The 27,780-nt window shown below is 38.1% G+C and overlaps 1 protein-coding gene across 1 annotated transcript; it reads left to right on the top strand.

The window, feature by feature from the left end:
• Positions 1–1,314: 1,314 nt before the first annotated feature.
• Positions 1,315–26,973, top strand: Tnfrsf11b (TNF receptor superfamily member 11b). The gene is made up of 5 exons (XM_069991834.1): positions 1,315–1,610; positions 17,553–17,922; positions 22,461–22,652; positions 24,060–24,284; positions 25,974–26,973. Exons 1-5 carry the CDS (start codon positions 1,581–1,583, stop codon positions 26,360–26,362), a joined length of 1,206 nt encoding a protein of 401 aa, XP_069847935.1. The 5' UTR covers positions 1,315–1,580; the 3' UTR covers positions 26,363–26,973.
• The last annotated feature ends 807 nt before the right edge of the window (positions 26,974–27,780 follow it).

Raw genomic sequence — 27,780 nt, 5'->3', positions numbered from 1 at the left:
TATATGCTAGATAAATATTACCCTGACTGGAAACAATACTACTGCCATTTGGATAGGGTTTTGCTACTACCATTGGATTTACTTGAGTCTCAGGATAAGCCTGTTAGTAGTTCTGGTTATGGATATTTTAAAAATTCAGCCTATAAGGGACCAAAGGAGAATCATACAAATTTGTTCTCATTCACTGATCTGCCTTAGTTCATTTAAGGTGTTGGTATGTCTCAGCTCTTAAGGACAAAGCTGAGCAGGAAGACTCCCCTCCCCCCCCCCAGAATATATAGTGACATTCATTTGCTTTTTCGATTGTCATTCCTTGGTAACAATCCCCCTACTCAGGAAGCCTCTGTGGTTCACCTTCCTTGAACTTTTGTGGAGCAGGATCCCACCTAGTCAGGACAGACTTCTGGGATTTTTATTTTCATCCATGTGAAAACAGAGGGTTCATGTGACAGCCTGAGATCCCTGGCCCTGGCATTCTGGGTAATTGGGCAGTTCAGTATGGAAGCCATCAGGTCCAACTTCAAGACAGCTGGGAGGTTGATGGGGAGGGCAAGAACCCTTTATACAAAGCACCGAACTTTTCAACAGCTTTGAGCAGCGGAATCGGCCTTAACGAGGCAAGATCTACAAGGTCAGTGTTGAGGATGCTAAGGTACCAGGAACCTTCTAAGGATGGTGCTGGCGAAGAACATAGTGGCTTACAAGGCTTTTCCTGAATTAGACAGTAAAGTTTTATTCTACTGCTTTTACCCTGGGACCGACAACCCCAGAAAACAGGAATGAATGGGGAAACACACCAGCTTCAGAGCTGATCGGAGTTGGAACAGTTGCTTCTTCCAGTGCCTCAGCCACCTCGCAGACTAATAATTACAAACTTCCTGCAATTCTATGCATAAATAACAGGCCTTGTTATTGGAGCTCTCAGAACCCCACAGCGCAGGGGCCGGGTGACAGGGCAAGCCTTCTCCCTGAGAAGGGACAGTGTCTGGGACACTCCAAAGGCCTCCGGATCTTGGCTCAGTGGAGGCTCTGGGTGGAGGAGCCACAGGCACAGAGGCTGCCCAGCGTGCGCCCAGCCCTCCCCCGCCAGTCCCAGCTGCTAGGAGGCTGGCCAATGGCGGGAAGAGGCTGGGAAACCTCAGAGCCAGGGCGCACAGACTGCAGCTGCCTTGTTCCACACCGCTTGGTGGCCTCCCCGCCCCCCTCACCCCCCTCCGTCCCTCCCCGGCCCGCACCTCCCCACCCCTTTGCCAAAGCCAGACCTCCCGCCCTGTGCCCCACCTCTCCAAAGGGATTCTTTCCACTTGGCTCTGAAAGGGTTAAGCCGGGAGTTTTTTTTCACCACCACCCACCCTACCGATCGCTCCCAGGGTTCCTAAAAAGGAAAGGTGCAAAATTGGTAAAGGCTAGAGAAATGACTGATTAAAGGCAAGGCCAGCGACACTTCCTGTTACTGGGGCGTTATATATAAAACCTCACCGAAGCCCTGGCTTCCACAGAGGCACCTAGCGCTGCTGGCCCCCACACAGCTGCTGCCACCCGCCGCCCAGAGCCTGAGGTTTCCCCGGAACCAAACCGCGATGAACCAGTGGCTGTGTTGTGCGCTCCTGGTGAGTCCCCGGCCTCCCTTGGAGAGGTTGCCTGCCCTCTCCCCACCTCCAGCCAGGGATGGGTACCAAGCCCAGAGCTCTCTCCCTTTCCCCGCTCCCCTCTTCTCTCTCTCCCCCCCCCCCTTTTTCTCTCTCCCACTTCTCTCTTTTGCTCTCTCTGGAGGGATTTGGAGCTAGGAAATCTCTTTCTCATCGTGTCCTGCTTCCCTTGTGCCTTTAACCTTGCAAAGTTCCCGCAAAGTTTGCGCAGGAGAGAGAAGGGGGAGATGGAGACTTTTTAGTGTGAATGGGTTCTTTTCTATTCGCCTTCTTCACCTCAGGTTATTTTAGGTCTCCATGGCTTTGCTATATCATACATATGTACAGAGCATTTTTGAACCCCTAGCAGAGAAGGAAAGAGTTCTTTCTCCTCAAGCACACACACTTAATTATGCAAGTTAATACTTTAATAAAGCTTGATCACTCACAGAAATCATTCCAGTCCTCAACACCCATATAATGTGGAAACTATGGATGGAATGAGGTCAATGGTGTTTAAGAATATAATAAACAATTTAAGTGCCACGCTAAGTACAGTTAAAACTTTTGTTAAAATGCTCTTTGGGAAATAAAATAATGTGTTAATGAGTGTAGTTTTCTATTATTTTACTTTTCATTAGTTTTCTTTTTTCTTTTAGGTTAGAGTCTTTGTCAGTCATTATGAAGATTTGTATATAAACTAATCTATGATGTTTGTATATAAGCTATTCTATGAAAAACAGTATTTCTTTCATGTCAGTAGAGTGTGGAGTGCTTAAAGTCATGAATCAGACATTCATACCAGGCTAGGAAAATCCATGTTTAAGCCACATTTATTTGTGTTTTGGATTTACTGGTGGAAATGTTTGAATTTCCACCTCTAACCCACAAAGTATGAATGGAAAGCTAGGTAATTTCACACTTAGCCATGGGATACACAAACATAAATAGGTAATACATGACAGTCACTCAGGAAAAGTTGGACAGGAGTCCAAGAATACTGCATTAATCAAATGCACATATTATATATATATATATTACACATACATGGATTTTTATGAATGTTTTGCATTTGGCTTTTACATTCAAAGTTCTTTTTGTGAGGTACAATAGTTCGTACATTTACATCACTGTATAGTATTTCACTGTCGAAAGATGTGAGTTATTTATTCATTCTAGGTATTAGCTTATATAAGTAATGGCATTATTTATATTGGGGATATTTTTATTCCTCCTAATCCTTTGTATTCACTTAAAGGTGCAATAATGAGCATACTATCAGTGATGTCTGAAAATCATGATTTCTACTCAATCGAATGCATTCTTAAGAAGTGTTCCTAAACATTAGTAGACAAATATTTCATATATGAACTGCTTAAGGATACAGATATATGAGACACTTATCACCAATTAACTATGAAAAAACAGAAATGGAGCTGAGACTCCAATGATAGAGGATAGCCTTGATCAAAAACCCTCAGGGGCAGCACCCAGATCCTGAGTTCAAGCCCCAGGAACATAAAAGCAAAGAGAAAAGATGGACACCAGTCCTGTGGTCTGCATAGCCTAAACAAGAAAGCAGACATTTAGATGAATTTTGCATCTATGTATTTAGAGTTACAAAAGAGAAATCCCCTGGATGACTTGTGAATATGAATGCTCAACCTGAAAGTTTCATGAAGGAGTTGCCAGATGGACATAAATTTGGATTTCAGCACCATCTCTACCTGAGCATCAACAGTGGCCAAGTTACTTTCTCATGAGCTTTAGTTTTCTTCTGTATAAACTGTTTACAAGGTTATACATGTATCCAGGACACATCATGATCTTCCCACTCTGTGTCAACACTAGCGTCGAGCTTTACATTCACAGATAATAAAGGTAAAATGTAGATACAAGTGAATGATGTAGGAGATGATGATGATACTCAGAGGAAGGAGAGACAACCATCTACCATCTCCTTGAAGGATGGGCAGAATGTTGTCTTGTTGGGGATAAAATCAAAGTAACCTAAAGCACCAGAATAACAGTAGGGAAAATTGTGGGTCAAATTAATATCCTAGATTTCATGTGAAGAGCAAAGGCTCTGCTGCTGGGGAGCAGTGATGGAAGGGGAAGGGTCATGATTAAAATGAATACGATAGCCATGGGCTTTCCTAGTATGATTCCCTGTAGGGTTACGCAGAGACCTGCTCTGCAGGATAAGATAGCAACATCCACTCATTTCTTTCACGATGGTGCCTTATAGTACTGATGGTGAGTTGGAAACATGCTAGCCTGTGGTTGAAATGTCCCATGATGCAGTGCCAGAACCATCATGACATTTCTCAAAGCTGAGCTCTGAATTCATGCTATGATATAAGGAGATGGGGTGAAGGAGTAGGAGGGTGGAAGAGTTTTCTTCTAAGGAAAGCTTCACCAACTGTTTTTCTTTGGGACCTCTGACTTTTTGATTTTTTTTGTTTGTTTCCTTCCCCACTTTTCTCCTAGTGGTTGAGCTCATGGATTTGCCTGTTTTTTTGTTGTTGTTTTGTTTTGTTTTTGTTTTTGTTTTCCTTTCAACGAGAATGAATACTCCCTAGTTGACATACACTCAACTTCACCCAGTCTGGATCCCTATCCATAGCAACCTTCCTAGTCTTCTAACTACCTTCAAACATAGGTGCTAATTTTAGTTTGGTTTTAAAATTTTACTTCTTAGACTGAAACAATAGTATCAAATACCACTGGGAGAGGAAGAAAGCATGCTGTGCCAAGTTCTAGAGCTATATTTTGGTGTACCTATCACGGATTAATAAAAGCAAATTAATCTATAATAAAACAAGCTTCTCATGGAGACATAAAGAAGTCCTGTGATGCTGGCATTTTAACAGCCACTGACAAGGAATTGTACTGGTGACCCAAAAGCTGCATCCGCATTGGCTCTGGGACTGTGGTTTTTCTGAAATGCTGAGAAAATCTTGCTCAAGTTCAGTCTTCTAGCAGATTTTGTGCTTTTAAATTCTTAGGAAATTGAGCAGCTTTAGAACAATTATGCAAAAGTAGTTTGTATATATATAAAATGAGGTTCTGATCTAGGCTTGGAAAATGACAAGTAGATTATTTGTATCAATTGTCAAAAGTACTGCAGAAGATTTGTGTGGTATAGTATTATTTTTGCTTGTTCTGGAGACATAATACCACTAGCCAGATTGCCATTAGAGGTACCCCACAATTTCCACAACTTCTTTAAAGTAATAGCATGGCTCCCGTGGTGAAGTCTGAGCTCTTTGCAAGCTTTTATTCTACTGCAAGCTTTTTATTCTACTCACTTACAGTGACTGACACAATTTGTGTTTGCTGAGTCAAAAGAGCTAAGGTGAGACTTTTCTAGGACATGGGGTAATCTGCCAGCAATTTCCATGAATGTTCCACCAGAATTTACATACTGGTGATGATTTAGTAATAGGATGTTGATTTTTATCTCTTTCAAAATAGTCATATAACACGTTATCCATCTGATCAATATTTTAAATATCTTGTGTACATGTCTACTACCATTCACATCAATAGTTCCATTGAAGTTCATTCTTAAGCAAGTAACAAAAGTCAACAAGATTTATATATTCATATATTGACCTTGGCAGTTCACTATAAACATAGCTGCAATAACTTTTTGACTTTTCCATCTCATTGGATGCTGTACTAAGCAGAGAACAAGGATCATGGTATAAAGCATTAAGCATTCATTTGGGGTATATTTATAAAAATCCCAATAGACCTGTTTAGTGAGTCTTTAGACTCAAGAAACTCCAGACCATAGAAGCTTGGGGCAGCCTAGTGAAAGATGATTGCATGCGGCAAGAGAGGAGAAGATAAAGCCACTCTTGGATCCTATTTCCAATATTGATAATCTGGTAAACAAAATGCAAATATGAACAGCAATGTCAGCCATGTTTAGAAAAGCAAACAAAAATCAAAATAAAACTTAGCAAGCCACAATAGCAGGAACTAAGGAATCGGAAGTCCTAGCACCATCTGTAAACGATCTGTGTGAGAAGAGTGAGTGAGGTATGGCCAACTTGAAATAGATACAAGAGCCGTATTTTTATGTGACATGTAATTACTTTTGGAAGTCACTACCACAGAATACTTTGGGGTAACTAGCATAGAAAGTCTAAAAAAGGAATTCTTTTAGACAGTTGTAAGGGATAAGAATAGCTTTAAAGAACATTAGGTAAGAAGTGTACACTCCCTCACAGGTACCTGGCCCTTCTAATTAATTTTCCAACACTACAGACACTTAAATAGTTTCTCCAAGACAACCAACAATGTTGCAATGAGAAACATCGTTTTCCAGATGCTTGGCTAAATTCTTTTTTTATTTATAAAAAATTTTTATAGAAAATTCTTACAAGCACTTGAATGCAGCAGACTATAAATGGATAGAGGTTGCAAAAGACTCAGGGGTCTTATTCTGGCATGGATGGCTCACAACTCTAATCCTAGCTACTCAGAAAGCTGAGATCTGAGGATCTCTGCTCTAAGCTAGCCCAAGTAGGAAAGTCCATGAGACTTTCAAAAGCCAGAAGTAGAATGGTGGCTGGAGTGGTAGAGTGCTATTCTTGAGTAAAAAAACAAAAAAACAAAAAAAACAACTAACAGAACCCAGGCCCTGAGTTCAAGTCCCAGAACTGAAAGAAAAACAAAACAAAACAAAAAGCAGTGGGTTGTTCTTGGCCTTGACTTACCGCTTTTTCATGTGATTTTTCAAAAGTGACTTTTCTAAATATAGTCTTACCTTGAAGATATTGTTTAATTTCCTCGAAGTATCTTCTTTCATATTTATCTAAACATATGATACAATGTTTTGATACACATCTATTTTGTGAAATGTTTACTGCAAGCTAATGAACACCTCCATCTGCTCCAAAGTAGCCTTTGTTGTTTATGTGGGTAAGAACACTTAAGATCTGCTCTCTTAGGAAACATAAACATGCAATAGCTTTGTTAAACATAGTTGTCACAAAATATTACTATATCCGGTTAATGTCTCCAGAGCTTATTCATTCAGACTAAAACTTCCTACCTTGAACTAACATCTTATTCTCACTGCCCCACCCCTGGAAATCCCCACTCTCTTCACTGTTGAAATGAAATGAAAATTAAAAAAAAAGAATACCCTTAAGGTTTATACTTCAATTCAGTCTGTATTTTGGCAGTGTGATCTGTAACAGTTTCTTAAGTAATCAACTTAAAACAGAAATATAGTGGTGAGATGAATTTAGATTTAAAATAAGATGGTAATGTATCTAAGCTTGATGACTTCCTTTGGTAAATTAAGCTCCCCCCCCCAAAAAAAAGCCCAACAACATTAATCCTAAAACTTTAATTGTCTTGGCATGACTTCCTATTTAAATAAGAAGTCCTGTTTCATGCTCAATTATTTTATTCATTCTTTTTAGTCATTTCTTATTTTTGTCTTTGTCTTGTTCTTGGGCTCAATCTTATACTTACTTGTTTGAATGTAAACCTTGGTATTAAGTTTTTGTTCAAAACATCTATTTTATTTTTAGAAAATATCAGGACACTATTCTTTTATCAGTTTCCTCCTTTTTGCATCAGCACCACTGGACATAACAGTGGGATTTAAGAATTCAATTGCCAGGTGTTGTGAACATATTCTTCAACATCAAAGGCAGTGAGAGGCAAGAGCTCTAATTTCCTATGTCTGTCCTTGTCTTTGAAGTTAAATCAATGACTCCATGTCATGCATCTCCAAAACAGAAGAGCTAGACCAGGTCACATATGGAAAGTCTGCTGTAACTTAAAACTTCTGTCATCTGACTTGAAAAACAAAAATAAAAAGACCAATTGCACTAGGTCTACTCCAAAAATCAAACATATTTATTTATTTATAATATCATTGTAAGAATGCTGTGTGGTCATTTATCTCATTTTTCCAAGTTTCTGTCCCTTGGGTTCATACATAGGAAATTCTATTTAAGTCAATAAGACCTTAAGAGGAAGCAAATTTTGAAAGGTTGCCTACTTTTAGGTGGTAAGACTTGCATAGTTTAGGAACACAAATTAAGTCTTTTAAGCCAAAAATATTTTCTCATTCAGAAACAAGACTTTCTTGTGTTTATCTGGTATGCATAGGAGTTGTTAATATGGTTTTTTTTTCATATTCCATTTAGTTAAAAGCCAAGTCCAAGAAATTCCCCTGGGAGTTACAGAAGAGGTATAATTATGGTCACTAGCAATCTCAGACCCATTGAGCAGAATTTCCTTTGAATTTGTATTCAGAAAGAAGGCGTTCACAACTGCACACCGCTCTTTGGAATAAATGTCAAACCTTCAGCCATCCTAAGTATGATAAGATAGCTAGGAAAGACAATTAGAAATTACAGTTGAATAATAGACCAGGCTGATAGAAGACCTCTGCTCCCCCACTCCTTTTTGTCTTCTCTGTTAATGTCCAGTAAAATAAAAATAAAGGAAGGAAAATTAAAAAACCAATAGATTGTGCCATTGCTGATGTGAACTAGAAACTATGAGCAATGTATGAAACATGTATTTCAGATAATGTAGCTATTAGTGTTGTTTGCCTGTTATTCTGGCTCTCCCATTCAGAAATTTGGCAGGACTGTGCTTTCCAGATTCCTCTCGGTAAAGAGAGAATGGGAAAAGATATGCACAGTTCTGGCCAATGTCTTCTGAGTTAAAATGCTACATTACTTCCCCAAAAAATCTTTAATTGCCAATGTATGCAGCCCCAAAATTTCATTTTCTTCTATTGCTGCTTCTCAAATGAGCAATTTTCTAGATATTAAAAGTTTATGTTGTACTGATTTATGTAAGAGCCATGAACAGAACACCTATAGACAGTAGCATTAAGTGAGAAACTTTTGATGTTCTTTTTTAGCCACTGAGATTTTGAAATTATTAGTTTGCACAGCATGAAACCCAATCAGTCCTGACTGATTTGCTATCTAAATCCCAGTTATATGTGATTGTTGAGGTTCAGTAACTGCAAAAAGCATTTAAAAACCAGAAATGATCTAAATCTATGATTTTAAATCATCAGTCTAAATTTTAGATTATCATCAAAGTAATTATTAGAAGGACTCATGAAAAAATGAAGCCCTACTTCTTACATTTATTACAAAGCAAAATTCAGGCACCAGCAGTTACATGAAGGCTTATTTAGGCTGTAGGGTTAGAAATTAAATAGATTCTTAGAAGTAGACCAAGTCAAGTGCTCCATTATATGAGACTGACCAAGGTTTTCCCTCATTGATCCCAACCATCCCTCCTTTGTAAAAGTTCACCCATATTCACTTTCAACTCATTTAAACTATGCCAAAAAGTGGAAAACACAAAATAGGAAGGTGTAATTTTTTTTTAACTCAAGGCAAATAAATGCTCTACCACTTGAGCCACAGCTTCACTTCCAGCTCTTTTGGTGGCTAATTGGAGATAAGAGTTTCATGGACTTTCCTGTCTGAGCTGGCTTTAAACCACAGTCCTTATATTTCAGATTCCTTAGTAGCTAGAATTACAGGCATGAACCACTGGTGCCAAGCAACATTAATCATTTTTATTTTTTTTATTTTTTTATTTTTATTTTTATTTTTGGCGTCCGGTCGTGGGGCCTGAACTCTGGGCCTGGGCGTTGTCCCTCAGCTCTTCAGCTCAAGGCTAGCACTCTACCACTTGAGCCCAGCACCACTTCTGGCTTTTTTCTTTTTGCTTATGTGGTGCTGAGGAATCAAACCCAGGGCCTCAAGCATGCAAGGCAAGCGCTCTACCACTGAGCCACCTTCCCAGCCCCACATTAATCATTTTTAAATGCGGGCCACATGTGGATGGTACATATTGAGTACTTAAGTTATACAAAAATCTGATGGTCCAGAGATTAGTGTCAATATTTCATAGACAAGGAAATGGACTTTCAGAAAAGATTAGTAATTTTTCCTAGGAAAATTACTTCCTAAGACAGTTTTTGTGTTGTTTTTTTTTTTGTTGTTTTCTTTGGTTTTTGGTGTTTCCCCCCCCCCCTCGGTTTTGTCTTGTTTTGTTTTCTGCTCCATTGCAGACTATGCTAAAATCGAATACCAAATCTAGTGAAAAATAGTTAAGAATCAGAGCAAAGTTTCTGGGGTGCCTTAACTCAGGATTTTCTCAGTAAAGAATGCTCAAGATAGATCTAATTAGCCTCAAATCTTCAAACCAGGTTATTCCAATATAGTTTTTATACTCTTGGTTAGGCTCATTCAAAGGAGCTCATTCAGCTCTTTGGCCATCATGAAAAAGTTCTTGGTGTTTACTGAAGATGAGCCTAAGCTCGTAGTTTCTAGGTAACAGAGCATGAGGCAAGAAGCTTACGTTTTGTTACTTTATTAGAAAATACAAGCCTGAGGAAGCAGAAGTGAGCACATACTGAGAAGGAAGGGGATGCCAATCCATGGATGTATTACTGAGGACCTAGCACTTATTATAAAGTATAAGGTACTGCACAATCTCAGAGGACCATCTAAATAAGACATTGTGAACTACTACTCTGAGGGCTATGGCCATAAAAGAGGAGTTACTCATCAGTATGGATGGATAGACCAATGCATGTATAAATTGATAGACAATAGATAGTTCAATAGATTGGTTGATAGTTGAAAATGGATCAATAGATCAAAAGATATATCATTAAACTTTATATTGCATTATAGTTGACTTCTCTTTCAGAGGACAGCAAACTCTCATGATTTAGAAGAGTTAGTTGTTAGAGACTTAGGTTCTGACACGATTGAATTTTAATCCAAGCTTTAAAATCTGTTAGTTCCATGACCTCTGACAAGTCACTCAGTGAAATGAGAATACCTATATATGATCAGATGTGGTTAACAGGATTGCATGATGCAACAGGTGAGGAATGGGCTTAGTATAGAGGAGCTTGTTACATAATATCAGAATATATTATTATGCTGTTATCACCAGGTCATCTGGAACTTCTAATAGGAGGCTTCCTACATCATAGGCACAAAGTCGGTATCAACAGGATTAATGTGGATGCTGTTTGATTCCATTTTTACTTCTAGTTTTCTATCCTACTCTTCACCATCCTGGCCTTATCTTCTCTAACTTTCTCTCATAAGCTGCCCCTGGAGGTATGTTGATTAAACTTCAAGATGCTTCATTAACAACCAACATGATCTATGAGGTGTTACAAGCAATGCATTCTCTTCAAAGCAAAGCACTATAGAGTTCTGAATCCCAAATATCAGGGATTATAGCTGGAAAACTGAGGTAATAATGCCTTGTGCCTGTCAATGGAGACAATTGAGGATTATTTACAAGGTAGAAAAGATAACCAGCACCACAGTGAAGTTCATTTTCAGAATTAATGTTATGTCTTTAGTACAGGGAAGCAAAATATTAGGTTTAGGAGCTAAATGTATATCTTCCTAAGGTTATAAACTTGTATAAATAAGTACTTTTCTCTAGCAATTGATTTTTATTATTTTTTTAAGTTTGGGATTTTTTCATATCTTTATTTGTCACTCTGTTCAATGCTAATTGTCTATAAAACTCCCACAAAACTGTAAAAGCATCACATGTAAATTCATTTTGACAACTCTGATTGATTCCAAACACAAACAAACTACTGCTAATTAATTTTGAAGCCTCTAGACAACTACTGGAAACTTCTGAAAAGAATAAGAAATTATATTGAAAGTTAAATTTTACCTGCAGACAGTTCTTCTGCCCCAAGGAAAGCAAATGAGTGTAGAATTTGGCCCCGTGATGCATCTAATCAATCACACGTCTGATCCTCCCTCTCATTGCCTAGAAAAGCTGTTGGCGGTAAGTCAGTTTTGTGGAGATGAACAGATTTAATTCATTTGCTCCTACTTTTTTACCTAGAGACATAATCCTCAGCCAAATAACTGGCTATTGTGGAAATTAGTAAGTACTGCTTGGCCCTGGAGTGAGATCTGGTAGCAGTAGATTAGACTCTCACATGAGCTATCTTTTTTTTTCACATATTCACCTTTAATATGGAAGCCAAAAGGAACAGTCCATGCAATACACCATGCGAAATGAAAGAAAACTTCCTTTAGGCAACTTCTGCCATCCTTGTCATTTTACAGAGGAGGAAAAACACAGGTTTTGTTATCCAAATCTGGGATATTTATCTGCTTCTGCATAGTCTCCAGTATGGTCTGAATTGTACATGGTGTGGTTTTCAAGATAGCTACCAGATTGAATAAAACTAATCTTATGTACTGAACACGTACTATTTGGATATCCTCACGCTAAACATTTGAGGAATCTAGAAACCAATACTTTTCCATCTGAACTTTTCCACAGAATCATTTGAGCAGGACCAAGAAAATGATACCAGTTGAGAAGATACTGAAAGTAATTTTAACAAGTCAGAGATATTGTTTCTAAAGACACTTGAGAACTAGATAGGCAGTCAGATAAAAGCACACGTTAGATAGGTAACTTCCTGCTGACCAAAAGACTCAAAATGGAAAGAATTGGATTACACATGTTTCCTATATCCTATCTCTCAGGTAATTTGCATGTACTAATATTTCTTGTTTGACTGGAATTTTCTTCCTTACCAACTTTATTGCTATCTTCCCTATTGACTTCAAATTTAACACGTATACCCAGAAAAATACTGCTTATTCTCATTTCAGAAGTGAATCATAATACCAAGCTAATGGTAGAACTGAGTTGGAGACCGGTAGGCATATGCTAAATGCAGCTAAAAGTACTCATAGTAATTCACAATTATATTGAATTAACATGCACTTTTCCAAACTTAGTACTCATGACTATTTTGACCCTTTTGAAATCTGACATGATCACCTTCTATTTGTACATTGTCTTTTCTATCCCATCTCACAAATGTTCATAAGGTTAAAGATTTTTATCCTTTTCAACTTGAATGCAATGTTTTTGGGTTACTCCATCCTCTCTCTCTCTCTCTCTCTCTCTGTTCCTAGAGTCATTTATAATGTGCTCAGAACTCTGAAGATTTTGCCTTTAGTTGCTAAGAATCACCACATGGACTGAGTCTCAGATTGAAGATGTCACCACCCAAATCTGTCCTTTTTCTCTACAACTTTGGCTCTCCTTTTGTCAAAATGAATGGCAACATCACATACCTAGTGTTTACAATTCAAAGGCCTGTTCTTCATTTGCTGCTTTTAGTATCAAGTCCTCCCAATGCAACCAGCTATCCCCATTACTTCTCATAATTTCTGAACTGTTCTTCTGTTGTCTTTCATTGATCTTCCATCTCCTTTCTTCTGCCCACCAATTGTTTTACCTTACTCAGTTCTAACACCAATCATTCTTGCTGGATTAGTGAATGAATGAATGAATGAATGAATGAATGAGTAAACTAATTGTTTAATGAACGGAAATAAAAAGAGAGGAACTGCATTAGAAGACCCTAAAAATATCCAGTAAATAAACCCATACAAGAACAAAGTTTATTCTTAAGAAACTTTGTCATTGACTCTATAAGCATTTATGAGAAAGTGCCACAGTAGGTACATAACACCAGAATATCTACCATGGCTACTGCATGCATATATATAATGTATAAATATATAATCATGGCTAAGATAAACTAGAATGTGGCCCAGTGTACAAACTGACCAGAAGTTTAGCTAACTCTGGAGAGTTCTCAAATAGTTCTCTGTGGCAAAGATCATGACGAGGGATTACAAAAGGAACTCCCAAACCAAGTGGCTATTTCAGGCTTTGCGTGGGTTCCTTTAATGAATCTTCCATAAACAGAAACCCACTGGATCATTCATGGTTCTGCATACCAGAGTGAGCCCAGGAGAATGGGACTGGCTGCATTGCATAATGGAAAAATAAACTTGACCAAAGAGGAAGTATATACTTCATTTTGCCTTGGGAAGAAGAATAAACCAGGAGAATGCTGTAGTTCAACCACTTGTGATGCAAAAGGGAATTGAAGGCATGGGTGAAAAAGTAAGAGTTAAAAAAAAAATCTGCATACTAAGGGGTGGTGCTAGTGAAGCAAGAACTCAGAAGGGAAGACTAAGACATTTGTTTCCAAGTTCATTGGCTAAATAAATTGTCAAAACAAAGTACTGTGACAGAGCTAGAAAAGGCAAAGAAAAAGCATAATTCAGGCCATCCACCATCATTTCCCACTATCATCATCTGCTAACATTTGATAGGTAGAAAAAGATGGGTTGAAGTAGAAAACCATTTAGCACTGCCCAACATTAAAAATGGAAGGAGTGGGGAGTAGTAAAACTATTAGTGATACAACCTTAGCTATGATTCCAAGGAAAGAGATACGGGTGCTTGAAGAACAAATTCTGGACTGGTAGAAAGCACTGAATTGGAGGTCTTTTAGATTCCCTTCAAGTAATAGTGCCCAGTACCAAATAGTGGACAAGCAGAGAATAGGAGAAAAACTCAACAAAACATAGAGAAAATCCTATTAATTATTCTTTTTCATAAGTCTAGTTTAAAACATAGAAGAAGAAGTGGCGCTGTGGCTCAAGCAGTAGAGCAATCGCCTTGAGCTGAAGAGCTGAGGGACAGCGCCCAAGCCCAGAGTTCAAGCCCCACGACCAACAAAAAAAAAAAGAAAGAAAGAAAGAAAGAAAGATCCACTAAAACATAGAAGAGTGACATTTTCTAAAGGAAGCACTTCATGACAAGTGCCTGTTCTTTGCAAACTTCTATCAGTGATTATTTCTACATTACACAGAAATTTGTTTTAAATTTTCATTAGATTTTAAGTATTATCAGCTGGCAAAGGAGCTATAATAAGTATTGAGTTGATCTTTCTCATAACATCTTTTTCCCAATTCAAGAAATGGGAAAGAAAGTGATAGAAAGGACTGAGATCAAGAGCTCTATTCATCTTGTTGAGTCTTCTGTCCAGTAACAGATTCCAGAAATCCTGTGTGGGAATTGGGGCTAACCAAAGATTAAGGCTTGAACATCCAATTTTGGCCACATAGAGTTCTGACACTTGACCAAAGTGGAAAATTTTTCAAATGAAATACAGAGGTCCAGTTGAACTTGCTGAAACAATTCGTTAGTTACTCCAGGCTTTCTGATTTTTAAAAGTGCCTATGACAATTTCTTATGGTAGTTTTGAGAAATTGCCTTCACTAATTAGTCGCTAATTCTTGAATTGACCTCAGCTATTTATTTTTCTCTGTGGACTCCTTTCACTTCAACTTTCATGTATCTTAATAAAAAGTCAGCCAAATTTCCAACCATGGAAGCCATCAGTATCATGTCAATTACCTAGAAAAATACAGATAGTATTGGAATTCATGGTTATACAGGCTGAGTATTCGTTATTTAAAAAGCTTAGGACAAGAAGAATTTCAGCTTTCATATTGATTTGCATTTGGAAATACTTGCACAGATTTCTACTAGTTGAGGTTCCCAGATCCCCAAATCCCAATTCAGACATGCTTAGTCTGATGCTCAGAAGGTTTTGGATTTTGAGGTATTTCCCATTTTGGATCTCAAGATTAGGAAATGCTCAACCTCTATCAGTATTTATGTAGTTCTTTCCAACAAAGAACATAAGCACTATCAATGAAAGAAAAGTGGATGGAGGCATATTTCAGGGTTGCCACCTACCAGGTTGTGACTTCAGAGGCAGTGGTGTGTGAGATACGAGGGTCTCTCTCTCAACTCTAAGGCAGTCCTCAGGAAAGCAGACTAAACCCTCAAAAGTGGCTTTTCAGGAAACCTTCAAGATTTCCCACCAGAGAAAGAAAGTATTTCTCATTGTTTTCATAAGGGTTTACAAACTGTGTCAGGAAAACCTCATTCTACAACACAGGATTTTTAGAAATACTTGAACTAAGACTTAAAAGATGTCTCATAACATATTTGAATGAGCAACTAGCAAGTCAGTCCTTTCCTAGGGTTTTTTTCTTCTTCAAGTCAGTAGAAAGCCCCAGGGAAATTCAAGAAAATGGTTTCCTCAGATGCTCTCAGGTCAAGAAGTATCTGGAAAGACCACCGAAGTAACCAAACGTTGTACTCTGTCCTATTTTCTGTTGGTTGTGACTCCCTTACATCAAAGTACTCTTTGAAAATTACTCTCTGTTAAAATATCCATGTCCCTTGAGGAAATGTTTTGTACTTTGGTTTTCATTTGTTAATTCATATTGGTCAGCACACACATTTGCCATGGTCCAATAGGACATGAATGAAGTTACTTAGATTGAAACCTATAAATGCTAATCAAAAAGGTTATTTTTTTCTCTTTGCTATATCTAGTTCCAAAAGGCAGTGCTACTTCTTTAGTTTGGCATGTCTCTCCCATATCAGGAGCTTTCTGCAACATTTCCTAAGTTCTTCAAAGAAGCAATATTGTCCTTAGTTTACTTCCTCCCAAAGCCTGAAAAATAGTCATTGTTGGTCCATGGACCAAAAGACAGACAATAAAAAATCAACAAACCAACCCCTACACACAAACAATGCTGTTTTCCTCTGTGCATGCTTACTGTACTTGGTGTAAAGAATTTCCTCAATGTCCCCTAGAAGATTTTTGCAGATCTAGCAAACAAGATCCAGACCTATGAGTAGCTAGTGTCCAAAACACATTCTCAGAGATCAAAACCTTCCTCCTGCTCCTCGGACCTCTTCAGGCTCTTACACATGGCAACCTTCTGAAACACTGTCTGGCCTCCTGCAGTTGTGCTGTAATTGAACCCCGAGAGTGGTAGTCATTTAACTCACCTATCAGAGTGGAGATTGTTGTTCCCTATGGTCAAAGGCCATCGGTTGATAGAGAAAGTGTCAACCTAAAAACTCTAGGGATCTTTCCAGTGGGATGTAGGACCATGTTGCCCATGACTATACCTGACTCACTTGCATGTGCTGGTGCCTGACTCCTAGGAGCATGAATCATTGCTTGAATCAATGAATGAATGAATGCTAAGAATAACTTTTACTAGATTCATTTATATGCCACCAACCCTTAACTGTTAGTGTTTTACTAAGCCCAAGAACAGGAAAGTCCATAGAGATATATATCATCTAGTGCAAAATGTGGTTTCTATGACCAGCCAACCTAGAAATGGAGGGTGGCAGTGAAAAGGGAGAAAGGAAAGAGGTGATGAAAGGGTGAATATTAATGAAGTATTATTAATGAAGTATTATTATTATTAACGAAGTATTCATGCATATATGAAGATTATAGAATAATGAAATCCATTGATATTGTAAAAGAAGAAAAAGTGAGGGACAAGAATAATTTGAGGGGGTGAATAGGATTAAAGTACCTTATATGCATGTATGGTAAGCTGCAATAAGATACATTTGTGCAATTAATATATACCTAGAGAAAAGAAATTAAAATCTCTCCATATTGTCTATCTCCATTATCTGCTCATTTTAAACAATATTTATCTTCTAACATAATGTATTCACAATGCAGTCTTCTCCAATCGGATTGTAAACTACATGAGGGCAGAGTTGCTTATTGCTCTGCCGGGGACTTTGCTCCAGGGTTGAGAATAGAGGTCACGTACTAACTATTCATCAAATAAATGAATGAAAGAATACTTAGGAGTGTGTCAGACCACTCCACTGTACAATTTTTTTTATCCTCAGGCCCAACTCCAAATCAATGTAACCAAAAATGCACCATTTTTAGCAAGAATTCTAGATGATTTTAGTATGGCGATAGATGCATTTACTAATCTGGAGGTAATCCTGAAACAGAAGCTTCACTGGAAGCAAAAATGTGTGGCTTCTGAACTCACTTCATGACACCTCTCACTAGACAGGAGGTGGATTGTGCTTCCGTGGGGAGAGAACTTTTCACTTAAATGTTGCCTTTGCACCAAAGACCAACCCTATGGCCAAGCTCAATTTCCCACTGCCATTCCTTTCTCCTTCTAGTTCCTGGACATCTCCATGAAATGGACCACTCAAGAATCCTTTCCTCCAAAGTACCTTCATTATGACCCAGAAACTTCTCGTCAGCTCAGGTGTGACAAATGTCCTCCAGGCACCTACCTAAAAGAGCACTGCACCGCGAGTCGGGAGACCATGTGCATCCCTTGCCCTGATGACTACTACACAGACCGCTGGCACACGAGCGAAGAGTGTCTGTACTGCAGCTCAGTGTGCAAGGAGCTGCAGTCTGTCAAGCAGGAGTGCAATAGCACCCACAACCGCGTGTGCGAGTGCGAGGAAGGGCGTTACTTGGAGCTGGAGTTCTGCCTGAAGCACAGGAGCTGTCCCCCCGGCTCGGGAGTGGTGCAGGCCGGTATGTATCTGCTTCCTAGACATGGTGAGAATCAATGGGGACAGTGCCAAGCCACGTAGGGGTGAACGTTTCAGGGAAACTTTTTGTCCTAATGACCTTACAGGAGAGCAAATTGCAAAGGTTAAGGAGATCTGTTGGGTATGTGTTGTGTGGCTGGGTTGCATCCAAAGGACCGTTCTCAGAGGAATACTTTGTGTCCTGCTACAGGGTAATTTAGTGAAGAATCTCAAATGCAACAAATTGCTCTCTAATGAGATGCATGATGGATTGCTCTTTTCTTTCTTTCTATTTTTTTTTTAATTAAAGGAACATACTTTCAAGTTGCATCATTCATAGCTGATCTATACCTCGACATTTCACTTCACCATGGACTGTTTCAGACTTTTTGACAAACATCAGAAATCTTAATTGATACCAAGAGAGCAATTATGCTGATCTTAATGAGTCTCTGGAGTGCTAACAATGAGTGATTATAATTAATTATGTTTAAAAAATGAGAATGGTGAGGGAAATACATTTCATTATTAAAAATGAACTAGTTCTTCCTTTGGCACGGGAATTAGTGTCTGGGAGGAGACACACTGTAACAGTCCCTCGAAGGAGATGATTGTTTATCTTAGACAAAACAGATTGTCCAAGGCAAGAGGGCGGCCTTGTCTATAAACAACACACTTTCTCTCTTTGCATTCCCAACAGCACAGATGAGGGCCAATGCACAGTACATCCTTTAAGCCTGTCATTTTCTCTGACATTCACAAAGCTGCAGTATAAAATGTAATGTCTCCTGGCTTGGAAACATTAAGAATTATTTCTTTAGCTGAGAAAAGGAGTGATCGCTGGCTGGACATTCTCATTGTTCACTTGTGAGTAATGTTTCTCAATGGCAGCACATTTGATTGACATAATTTTTTGTGGGGGGGGGGGCAACTGTCCTGTGAAATGTGGGATATTCATCCCCAGCCACTAGCCCTCCTTCCATCTCCATGGTGGTCACCGAAAATGTCTCTAGACATTGTCAAATGTTCTCAAGATTCATCCCTTGTTAAGAGCTACTCACATAGTAGGTGCCCAGTATTTGTCACGATTTTATCTTTCAAAAGTTATAATAAACAGTCTTAATTACTAGATAAGTTCTTAGGTCTAAAGGAAACATATAAATAATTAAAGTTTGGTATGGTGGCATACTCTTATAATCCCAGGAGCTGAGGTTGGAGAACTGCAAATTTGAGGCCAGCCTAAATTGCATAGTAAGACCCTGTATCAAAAAACTGAAACAAACAGACGACCAGAAAAAAGTAAATTAGGTATCAAAAGTGCCGTCAACAGTTCCTTGGGAAAGACAGAACAGGATTTGACTTTTAAAACTAAGTATAATAGTAAAAAACAAACAAAAAGAGAGTGCTAAGTGTGGTGGCACAAACCTGTAATCCCAGCAACTCAGGAGACACAGGTAAGAAGGTCCCGAGTTCAAGGCCAGTCTGGGCCACTTAAGACCCACTCTCCAAAATGAAAGGGCAAAAAACAAAGATGAATAAATCTATTCATCTTCCTAAGTAGAGAATCTTAAAGTATTAATCACATAAGTTACAAACTGCATGGAAAATCCTTTAAAAATGTCTTTAGTAAAAACTTTGGAGAGAAGAATTGTGACATTCCTACTTTTTATTGATTGGTACTTTGGGACTCAAATGCTAAGAAAACTCTTATGGAGAAAAGCCCATTCAACAAAACCAAATCCATGTACTCGAATGGAGTATGTGGTATATGCCCACACATTAAACATAGACTATGCAGCTTAGAAGTTAGAGTAAAAATAAATAATGGGAAGAGTGAGCAAGGATGTTTTCCTAGTAGATATGACAACCCTTTTGTAGCAGGAAGCTGAGAACAAAGGCACTTCAGTCAGACTTATTTACTTCTTCCTCCCCCAAAACTCACAAGGTGGTTCCTCATAGAAAATAAGAGGTTTCCAGCCCAAACAGAAGGAAATGTTATGTGCTGTTACTCAAAAAATGTATTTAATAACCATTTTGTTGTTGTTGTTGTTTTGAAGTCACATTATTCTTGTTTGATTTTGTGGGGCTTTTTCTATTTTGTTTTGTTTTCATTGCGTCTACCAGCTAGCCCTCTGCTTCCTACAGAAGCAGAAAAAATTAGAAGTATAAAGACAAATTCCTCTTATCATTATAGTAGTTCAGATTTTTGCCTGCTAGATTGTAATTCTAATATTTTCACGGATACTGATAAGGCCAAATCATTACTTGGATGAATGGATCTTTTTACAATTTTTTTATTATACTTAACTAGTACAAAGGAGTTTCCATTCAACAAATCACCGTATGAATACAGTGCATCGTGATTGATGTCACCCATCCTTCTCCCTCATCCCTTCTGATCCTATCTCTCCACTGGATTTTCTCCATTTTGTAGGACATGCATTGACTTTTATCATTGCCTCCTCCCTCCTACCATCCTCTCTTCATTTGTCTACTTCCTCCCTTGACCTTAGTCTCTACCTTTCAAGTGCATGCTTCCTGGCATTCATTTTGTTGGACTAAAGAATTACACCATTTGAATGCTTCCCTGAGAATACCATATTTTGGTTAATACATTTGAGCCACACTTGCCTACAACCCTGATGGGTGTACTTGTATAATTATAAATTTGTTCTAGCTTCCACATCTGAGAGAAAACACGTGTCCTTTGTCTTTCTGGGGCTGACATTTAATTTAGCATCACTTTTTTACCAGGTCCATCCATCTTTTCTTACATAAAAAGTTCTAACAGTAATAAAAAGCTAAGTCCGGTGCAGAAGGCCATTAGAGTAGAACTCCAAACATAGTATGAAACTTTAGTCTTCTCATTCTTGAATTTCTTTTGTTAAAGAGCTTTAAAGGAGAGCTTTTCTAAAGCACTGACACATAGCAGATCTGTAGCTAGAGTGCATGTGACCTGCTAGCCACAGAATGAAGAGTGTAAGGAACACACAGCAGCTGGAAACAGGTCACTTGACTCCACATGTCCACGTGCTTTCCTCCCGATAAATAAACGCAAAATTCATGAGATCCAGCCCAAATATCTCTGCTTACATTATAGAGTTTAGTACAGAGGTGGATTCCATTTAAGGAAAGATAGGTAGTAAGAAAGTCCATTTTTAACAAAGGAAAACAAAAAACCCTCTTGGCTTTGTGAGGTATTTCCTAAGATAAGATCACTACAATGTTAGAAATAGCATTCGATATGTGAAGGTTTCAGGCTGTGGTTTACACACCCCAGCCTTTTATTTTCTGTTACTTCTTTGTCAGTTTTTCAGGTCAATGAATCATCAGGTTTTTTAGAAAAGAAAGAGATAGGAAATGAAACTAGACCCAGTCCATTTTGCTCTTTTCTCCTTCATCCTCTTTCTCTCCTCCTCCCTCCCTCCCTTCCCTCTTTCCTTCCTTCTCTTCCTTCTCTTCTCTACTACACTTCTGCCCTCTCCTCCCTCTCTCTCCTTCTCTCTTTTGGCTTTTGGAAAAAGGTATAATGAAGTAGGAGGCTGAAATTTTTAATTAATAAACTTAAATTACTTTCAGTAGCTTTCACTTATCTCTTTCATATGTGTTAACTTGGATAAGCAAGAATTGGCCCTTGCAATCTACATTTGAATGTTCACATCTAAATCTGTTCAAGCAGCTTGCACTAGATGGAGATATTTTCATATGCAAATACACTACAACGTATGATCATATTCATGTAGAATGGAGTTAAGTGTTTCCATATACTTACTTTCAATAGGATTTTTAGTTACTGACTGGTTTAAGTTTTCCTACTAGTGATGTTTTCAAATTTGTCAAGTACTTTGGGATAAAATGTCCTTGCAGTAACCCTTCCTGAAGTCTTAATGACTGTTCTTTACTCATAGTTTTAGCCAATGGTATATCATCTCCCATTTACTATGGAGCTTAACAGCAGGCTTACGCTTTTGAGTCAGCAGCCAACTTTATTGCCACCTTCAAAACTTTATTATAATGTTGTAAATTTTTACTTCTCAAGGTTAGCATGCTTATGAGTTGCTTCACAATTAGGATTCAGGAAAGAAAGAACTTTAGCAGGAACTGATTGGAATTTAACGATGCTACATTCAATGGGTGCTGATTTTGAAGAATGGTATTACAGCAGACACATGGCAGTTATCTTGATGGTTTTCCAGGAATAATTGTGTGAAGAATACAGTTGTCAACAAGCCTTACTGCCTCTCCAACAGAGGCAGGACTAATGAGCACCCTTCTCTCTTTTTCCTCTCACATTTCGGTAGCATTTTGTAGGTAACAGCAAAACAAACTTGCATTTGTATTACAAGAAAGGGATACTGCCTAAGGGGCTGACTGTAGACATTTTGTTCTCTCTGTCTAATGAACTGAAAAATGAAAATGCCCAAGTTTTGTGCAAGAGAATAGGAACAGTAAAAACCAAGCCTCTCCAAAACTGTGCTAAGAGTGTATCTACCATGAAAGTATTTGAGAAAGAAGTGCTAAATTGCTTGATATTTTCTATAGGAACCCCAGAGCGAAATACCGTTTGCAAAAGATGTCCAGATGGGTTTTTCTCCAATGAGACGTCATCAAAAGCTCCCTGTAGGAAACACACAAACTGCAGCATCTTTGGTCTCTCTCTGACTCAGAAAGGAAACGCAACACATGACAATATATGTTCCAGAAGTAATGAATCAACTCAAAAGTGTGGAATAGGTAATTATGTTCCTAACTATCTGCCTTTGTAGCATTGTACTATATCATTTCTGTCTGAGAGGAACACAACAGCCCCTGTTCACATTCTTAGTCAAGCTTAACATTTTCCCTTTCTTGAATCTCAACTAGCTCACAGTTGCTAATGTCACAACTCAAATATCTCTCCAAAAGCCTTTATCTTCTCACAATTAGCATCCCCAACCCTGACTTTCTCTCTTCATCTCATGCTCAAACCAAGTCTTACTCATGAGCCATGTCAAGTTTGTTGTGTGAGCCAAAACTTGCAGAGCTCAAAGGACAGAATTTAAGTTGCGTTCGTCCCTTGCTATATTGCGGTTCACTGATTGCAGATTCACTGTACTGCGGGTTTGGTTTTATTTTTTAATACGTAAATAATGATCCCTCACCTATCACATGAGAGCTACGTTCCAGAGACCCCCACGACAGGTGAAAATCTGTGAAGTAGCAATATGTGAACCGCGATGTAGCCAGGGATAACTACTAACTCAGCTCCTTCAGGGATTTTCCCGGAATAGGTGAGGAATCCCTGTATGTATATTTTTAGCACTTTGAAGAATGTACCAACTGGCATCTAAGAAGTAGAAATGATATAAACTTATGATAAATGCAACCTTTAGTAATAATATAAAAGTGCTCCAACGTTTTCTTTGGGTCTGTATAAATTGTGGATGGCAAAATCAGGATTTCAACCCAGACCTGATTAATTTAAAGACTATTTCTACCTGTGAGCTATACTGATCCTACCCAAACACTTGGGCAAACCTCCACACTCTACTGAATGGTTTTTATGCTGGGTTATTTGCACACACACACACACACACACACACACACACACACACGTGTCTTGCTAGGCAAGCATTCTCTCATCGAGTTCAATCTCCCAGTTCTTAACACATACCAACATAATACATTAGTATTTATCTCCTGCTTTGTTTCCACAGATAAACTACTAAATGTTTGCATATGTACAAAAATATAGATTATTCTGGATTATTATGCAAGTTCCTTACAGGCACTGATTATGTTTCTCTCTCTCTTTTTTTTTTTTTGATACTGACCTCGAAGTACATTGTGGGCACTACACAAATTTTAACAGATTTAATAATTGAATTTTAGAACATTGAGCTATAATTTATTTATATTGCTTGAACATTCATTAAATTTCTTCTATCAAAACAAGTCCAAAAAAGAAGATTAAAAATCAGATAATCCCTGTAAGTCTCTTCCACTAAGAACACGCAATAGGAGGAAGGCTGTTTGCTTCATCTTTGTATGTTAGCATATCATATCTGAGAAAACTCAACTGTCCTGTTTCGTGCTTTGTTCAAAAGACTTCCAGAAATGTGATTATCGAGTAAATCTCCCTGTGTTCTCACTTCCATTCAGATGTCACCCTTTGCGAGGAGGCGTTCTTCAGGTTTGCTGTTCCTACAAAGTTTACACCTAATTGGCTCAGTGTACTAGTAGACAATTTGCCTGGCACCAAAGTGAATGCGGAGAGCGTGGCGAGGATAAAACGCCGACATAGCTCACAAGAACAAACTTTTCAACTGCTGAAGTTATGGAAGCTTCAAAACAAAGACCAAGATATGGTCAAGAAGATCATCCAAGGTATGGGCACCCCAAATAAACCAGTCCATCAGACTCACATGGGGGTCAAAAAGACACCCATTGGTCATAAAACAGACTATGTGTCTGGGTATTTGGTTGTGTAGCTGTTTCCCTTTCTGAGTCTTCATTAGTCTGAATGATTTTTCACCAAATGACAAGGTACATGCAATTCCTGTAGCAGCAATGCTACCTCTTCTCCCAATTTCTCCTTAGAGTGCTTTGGATATGCTAAAAGAAAAATGATGTAGTTCAAACATAAGACTAGACTTTAAGGATCTGTTCCAGCTCAAGGTTCTTTTCTTAGCCTTCCATCTGGTCTACATAGGAGGAGATCCTTAGCCACTTTGGATTTTCACTCGTATTTCCAACCCAAAGACATATGCATGTATGTACGTGTGTATATACACATATGCATACATATAGCTGATGCTTTGTCGATTACCTTCTGATAGGTGCCAAGTATCTGACAGGATCCTCTCATTCATCTTCACCCCACAGCCTATATTAAAATTATGATTTTAGGAGTATGTGTGCTGAGAATTACTAAGAAGTATTAGGATGCACTATAATGGAAAGAGTTCAGACTTCTATCACCATAGGGAAGACATACCAGAAAAAGTAAGGAGACGGTGCCAATGAGAAATTCAGTCTGCTCTTCACTCGTGTTTCAAAGACTGAGGTTTTTTTTTAGCACTATTCAGAAAACCTCAAACATTTAAGACTAGATGAAGGTGTTTTAGAAGATAAACCTCTTTTGACAGTGAACTTACACACAATAACTTTTCTTCTATATGTATGTGTGTGTTGTGTGTGTATGTGTGTGTGTATATATATATATATATAAAATTGCAAAACAATAGTTTTCTTTTAACCTATAATTAGCCCTGAAGCAAAAAGAAAGGGAAAGAGAGCATCACAAGCCATCAGTTTTGAAAGGACCAAATTCCCAGCACTATAAATGCAGACATTGCAGCCCAGAAAGATGAACTGACTTGCCTTAGGGTTCACAGATAGTAAATGATTCATGTCATTAATAGAAATGTTCGTTACTCCTTCTTATGTTTATGCTCAAACTCATTGCTGAAATATCCTCTAGGCTAGGTATATTCTCCAGTTCCTTGGACCCCTGTTATTGAGTCTGTGAACATGTCTCACAATGGTACTCCTCTAGAATTATGTATATTTATTAGATACTAGCTAAAGTGACTCTTTCCAATAGTGCCCATGTCAGATGTTGACTAATAAGATTTATCTTACAAAGTTTCCAACTTGAATCTTTATTTCTGTTCTTCTTAAATGTCATGGTTTTCAGGTCTCAAACTTTTCTTAGAAAACCAAAAGTGATATCTATAATTTTCTACTGTCAACTCTCAAAATTAGAGGTTTCTTACACAGCTTTTATCGGATGCCTAGAAAGTATATAGTGTATTATCTTCTTCTCACACAAATAGTATTCATCTTAATTCTCAGAAATAACTAGTGTCACTTATGCCACTGAAAGAAAGAAGGAAAGAGGGAAGAGAGAGAGACGAGAGTGAAAGAAAGGAAAGGAAAAAGGAAGGACAGAAATTTTATTCTTAACATGAAATGAAGAAGTCCTAGGAAGGCCTTCTGCTCCAGCGGCTTTATCTGATGGCATCGAATGAATGTAAATGGTGTGAGCCTCTTTTGTTCCTTTTCTGCACGCAGATATTGACCTCTGTGAAAACGGTGTGCAGCGGCACATTGGGCACGCAAACCTCACCTCCGAGCAGCTTCGCACCTTGATAGAAAGCTTGCCAGGGAAGAAAGTTGGACTAGAAGACATTGAAAGAACAAGAAAGATGTGCAAATCAAGCGAGCAGCTTCTGAAGCTGCTCAGTTTGTGGAGAATAAAAAATGGCGACCAAGACTCCTTGAAGGGCCTGATGCATGCACTCAAGCACTTGAAGGCATACCACTTGCCTAAAGCGGTCACCCACAGTCTGAGGAAGACCATCAGGTTCCTACACAGCTTCACAATGTACAGACTGTATCAGAAGCTCTTTCTAGAAATGATAGGGAACCAGGTGCAATCAGTAAAAATAAGCTGCTTATAACCGGAAGTGGACAATGGGCTATTTCCTGATGATGGGTCAGATCTGATAGATGTATGGACCATTTCTCGGGCACTCGAGGGAGTGCAGTGATTTCTGCCTCATCACCAAAGACTAACTTTTGCTGCGAGTCAATAAAAGAAACTATGGTATGGAGAAAAACAAGTATCTCCTTCAAAAGGTCAATAAATCCAAAATAGTTGAACCAACTATCAGATCTGGTTTCGTATCTACTGACCATATTTTTTCTTTAATACTGCCTTCAGTAATTCAACTGGAAATAATAACAATACAAAAATAAAATGTAGACTTCATTGTACCTTTCTAAATAGGGGAATATCTAACTTAAATAGCTTTGAGATTTCAGCTATGCTAGTGGCTTTTATTAGAAAGCCATTTTTTTTTCTGTAAACTTACTAAGATATCTGTAACACTATTATCATATTGCTATTTATATTCATTCAGATATAAGGTTTGTACATATTAACATCTTAAAGAGAAATTAAGACTTAATTTTCAAAAGGAAAAAATATATTGTGTTTATTATTGTGACAAATAAAAGAGATATATTTTTAATAGAAAGTGTGTAGGATTTTCTAATAAGTATTGCTATTTTTCCTTTGTGGAGTATTTTTATAATAAATTTTATCTGTATAAGCTGTAATATCATTGTATAGAACATGCATCATTTAGTCAATTGTTCCATTTTAAAAAGTGTATGAAACATAAATTATCTGAATATTAGATGCTCTGAGAAATTGAATGTACCTTATTTAAAAGTTTATGGTTTCACTATATAAACATCATCATTAAAGTTTTCAAATTATTTTTCACTTAGTTTCCTCTTGTTTTCATTTGATTGGCCATTAATGGGTCACTGTTGTCACAATTTCCCTGTTCTTTTATTATGCAACCTGCTGAGAAACTCTGGGGTTGAACCGAGAAACTTTCATTTTTAGCTTGATGCAATGCCATTTTCATAATACAAAATGGGGAGAATTTCTGAAGTCAGGTTTAGTTTATAAATGATACAAGTTACTTATAAGTGCTGTCACTGACACAGAGCGATCAAACTAAGCTCTTTCCATAGCAATCCACAGAAACTCACACTACTTAGTTGAAACAAAAGAAGAAATTCTGAGGTCAAGGTGAAAGGCGTAGACAAATGAAGAAAAGAGGGGGGAAAATGCAGTCAAGAATCCAATATATATCCTAACAAAATTAAGAGGAGTGAGGGAAGGGGTGGGTAGGGGAAGGATGGGTTAGAACTTTGAAAGGGGTGACATTGATCAAGATATATTCATAAACTGCTTTGTTAAATGGCCCCTCTCTTGTACAACTTCTTAAAAACAATAATAAAAATAAATTTAAAAAAAGAAACAAGAAATTCACTGCAAGGGTGGTGTATTGATTGGGTGGGA

Source organism: Dipodomys merriami, unplaced genomic scaffold (genome assembly GCF_024711535.1).
Source record: "Dipodomys merriami isolate MVZ:Mamm:240054 unplaced genomic scaffold, mDipMer1.0.p SCAF_4, whole genome shotgun sequence".
Lineage (NCBI taxonomy): Eukaryota > Metazoa > Chordata > Mammalia > Rodentia > Heteromyidae > Dipodomys > Dipodomys merriami.
This window is presented reverse-complemented; position numbering and strand designations above follow the sequence as displayed.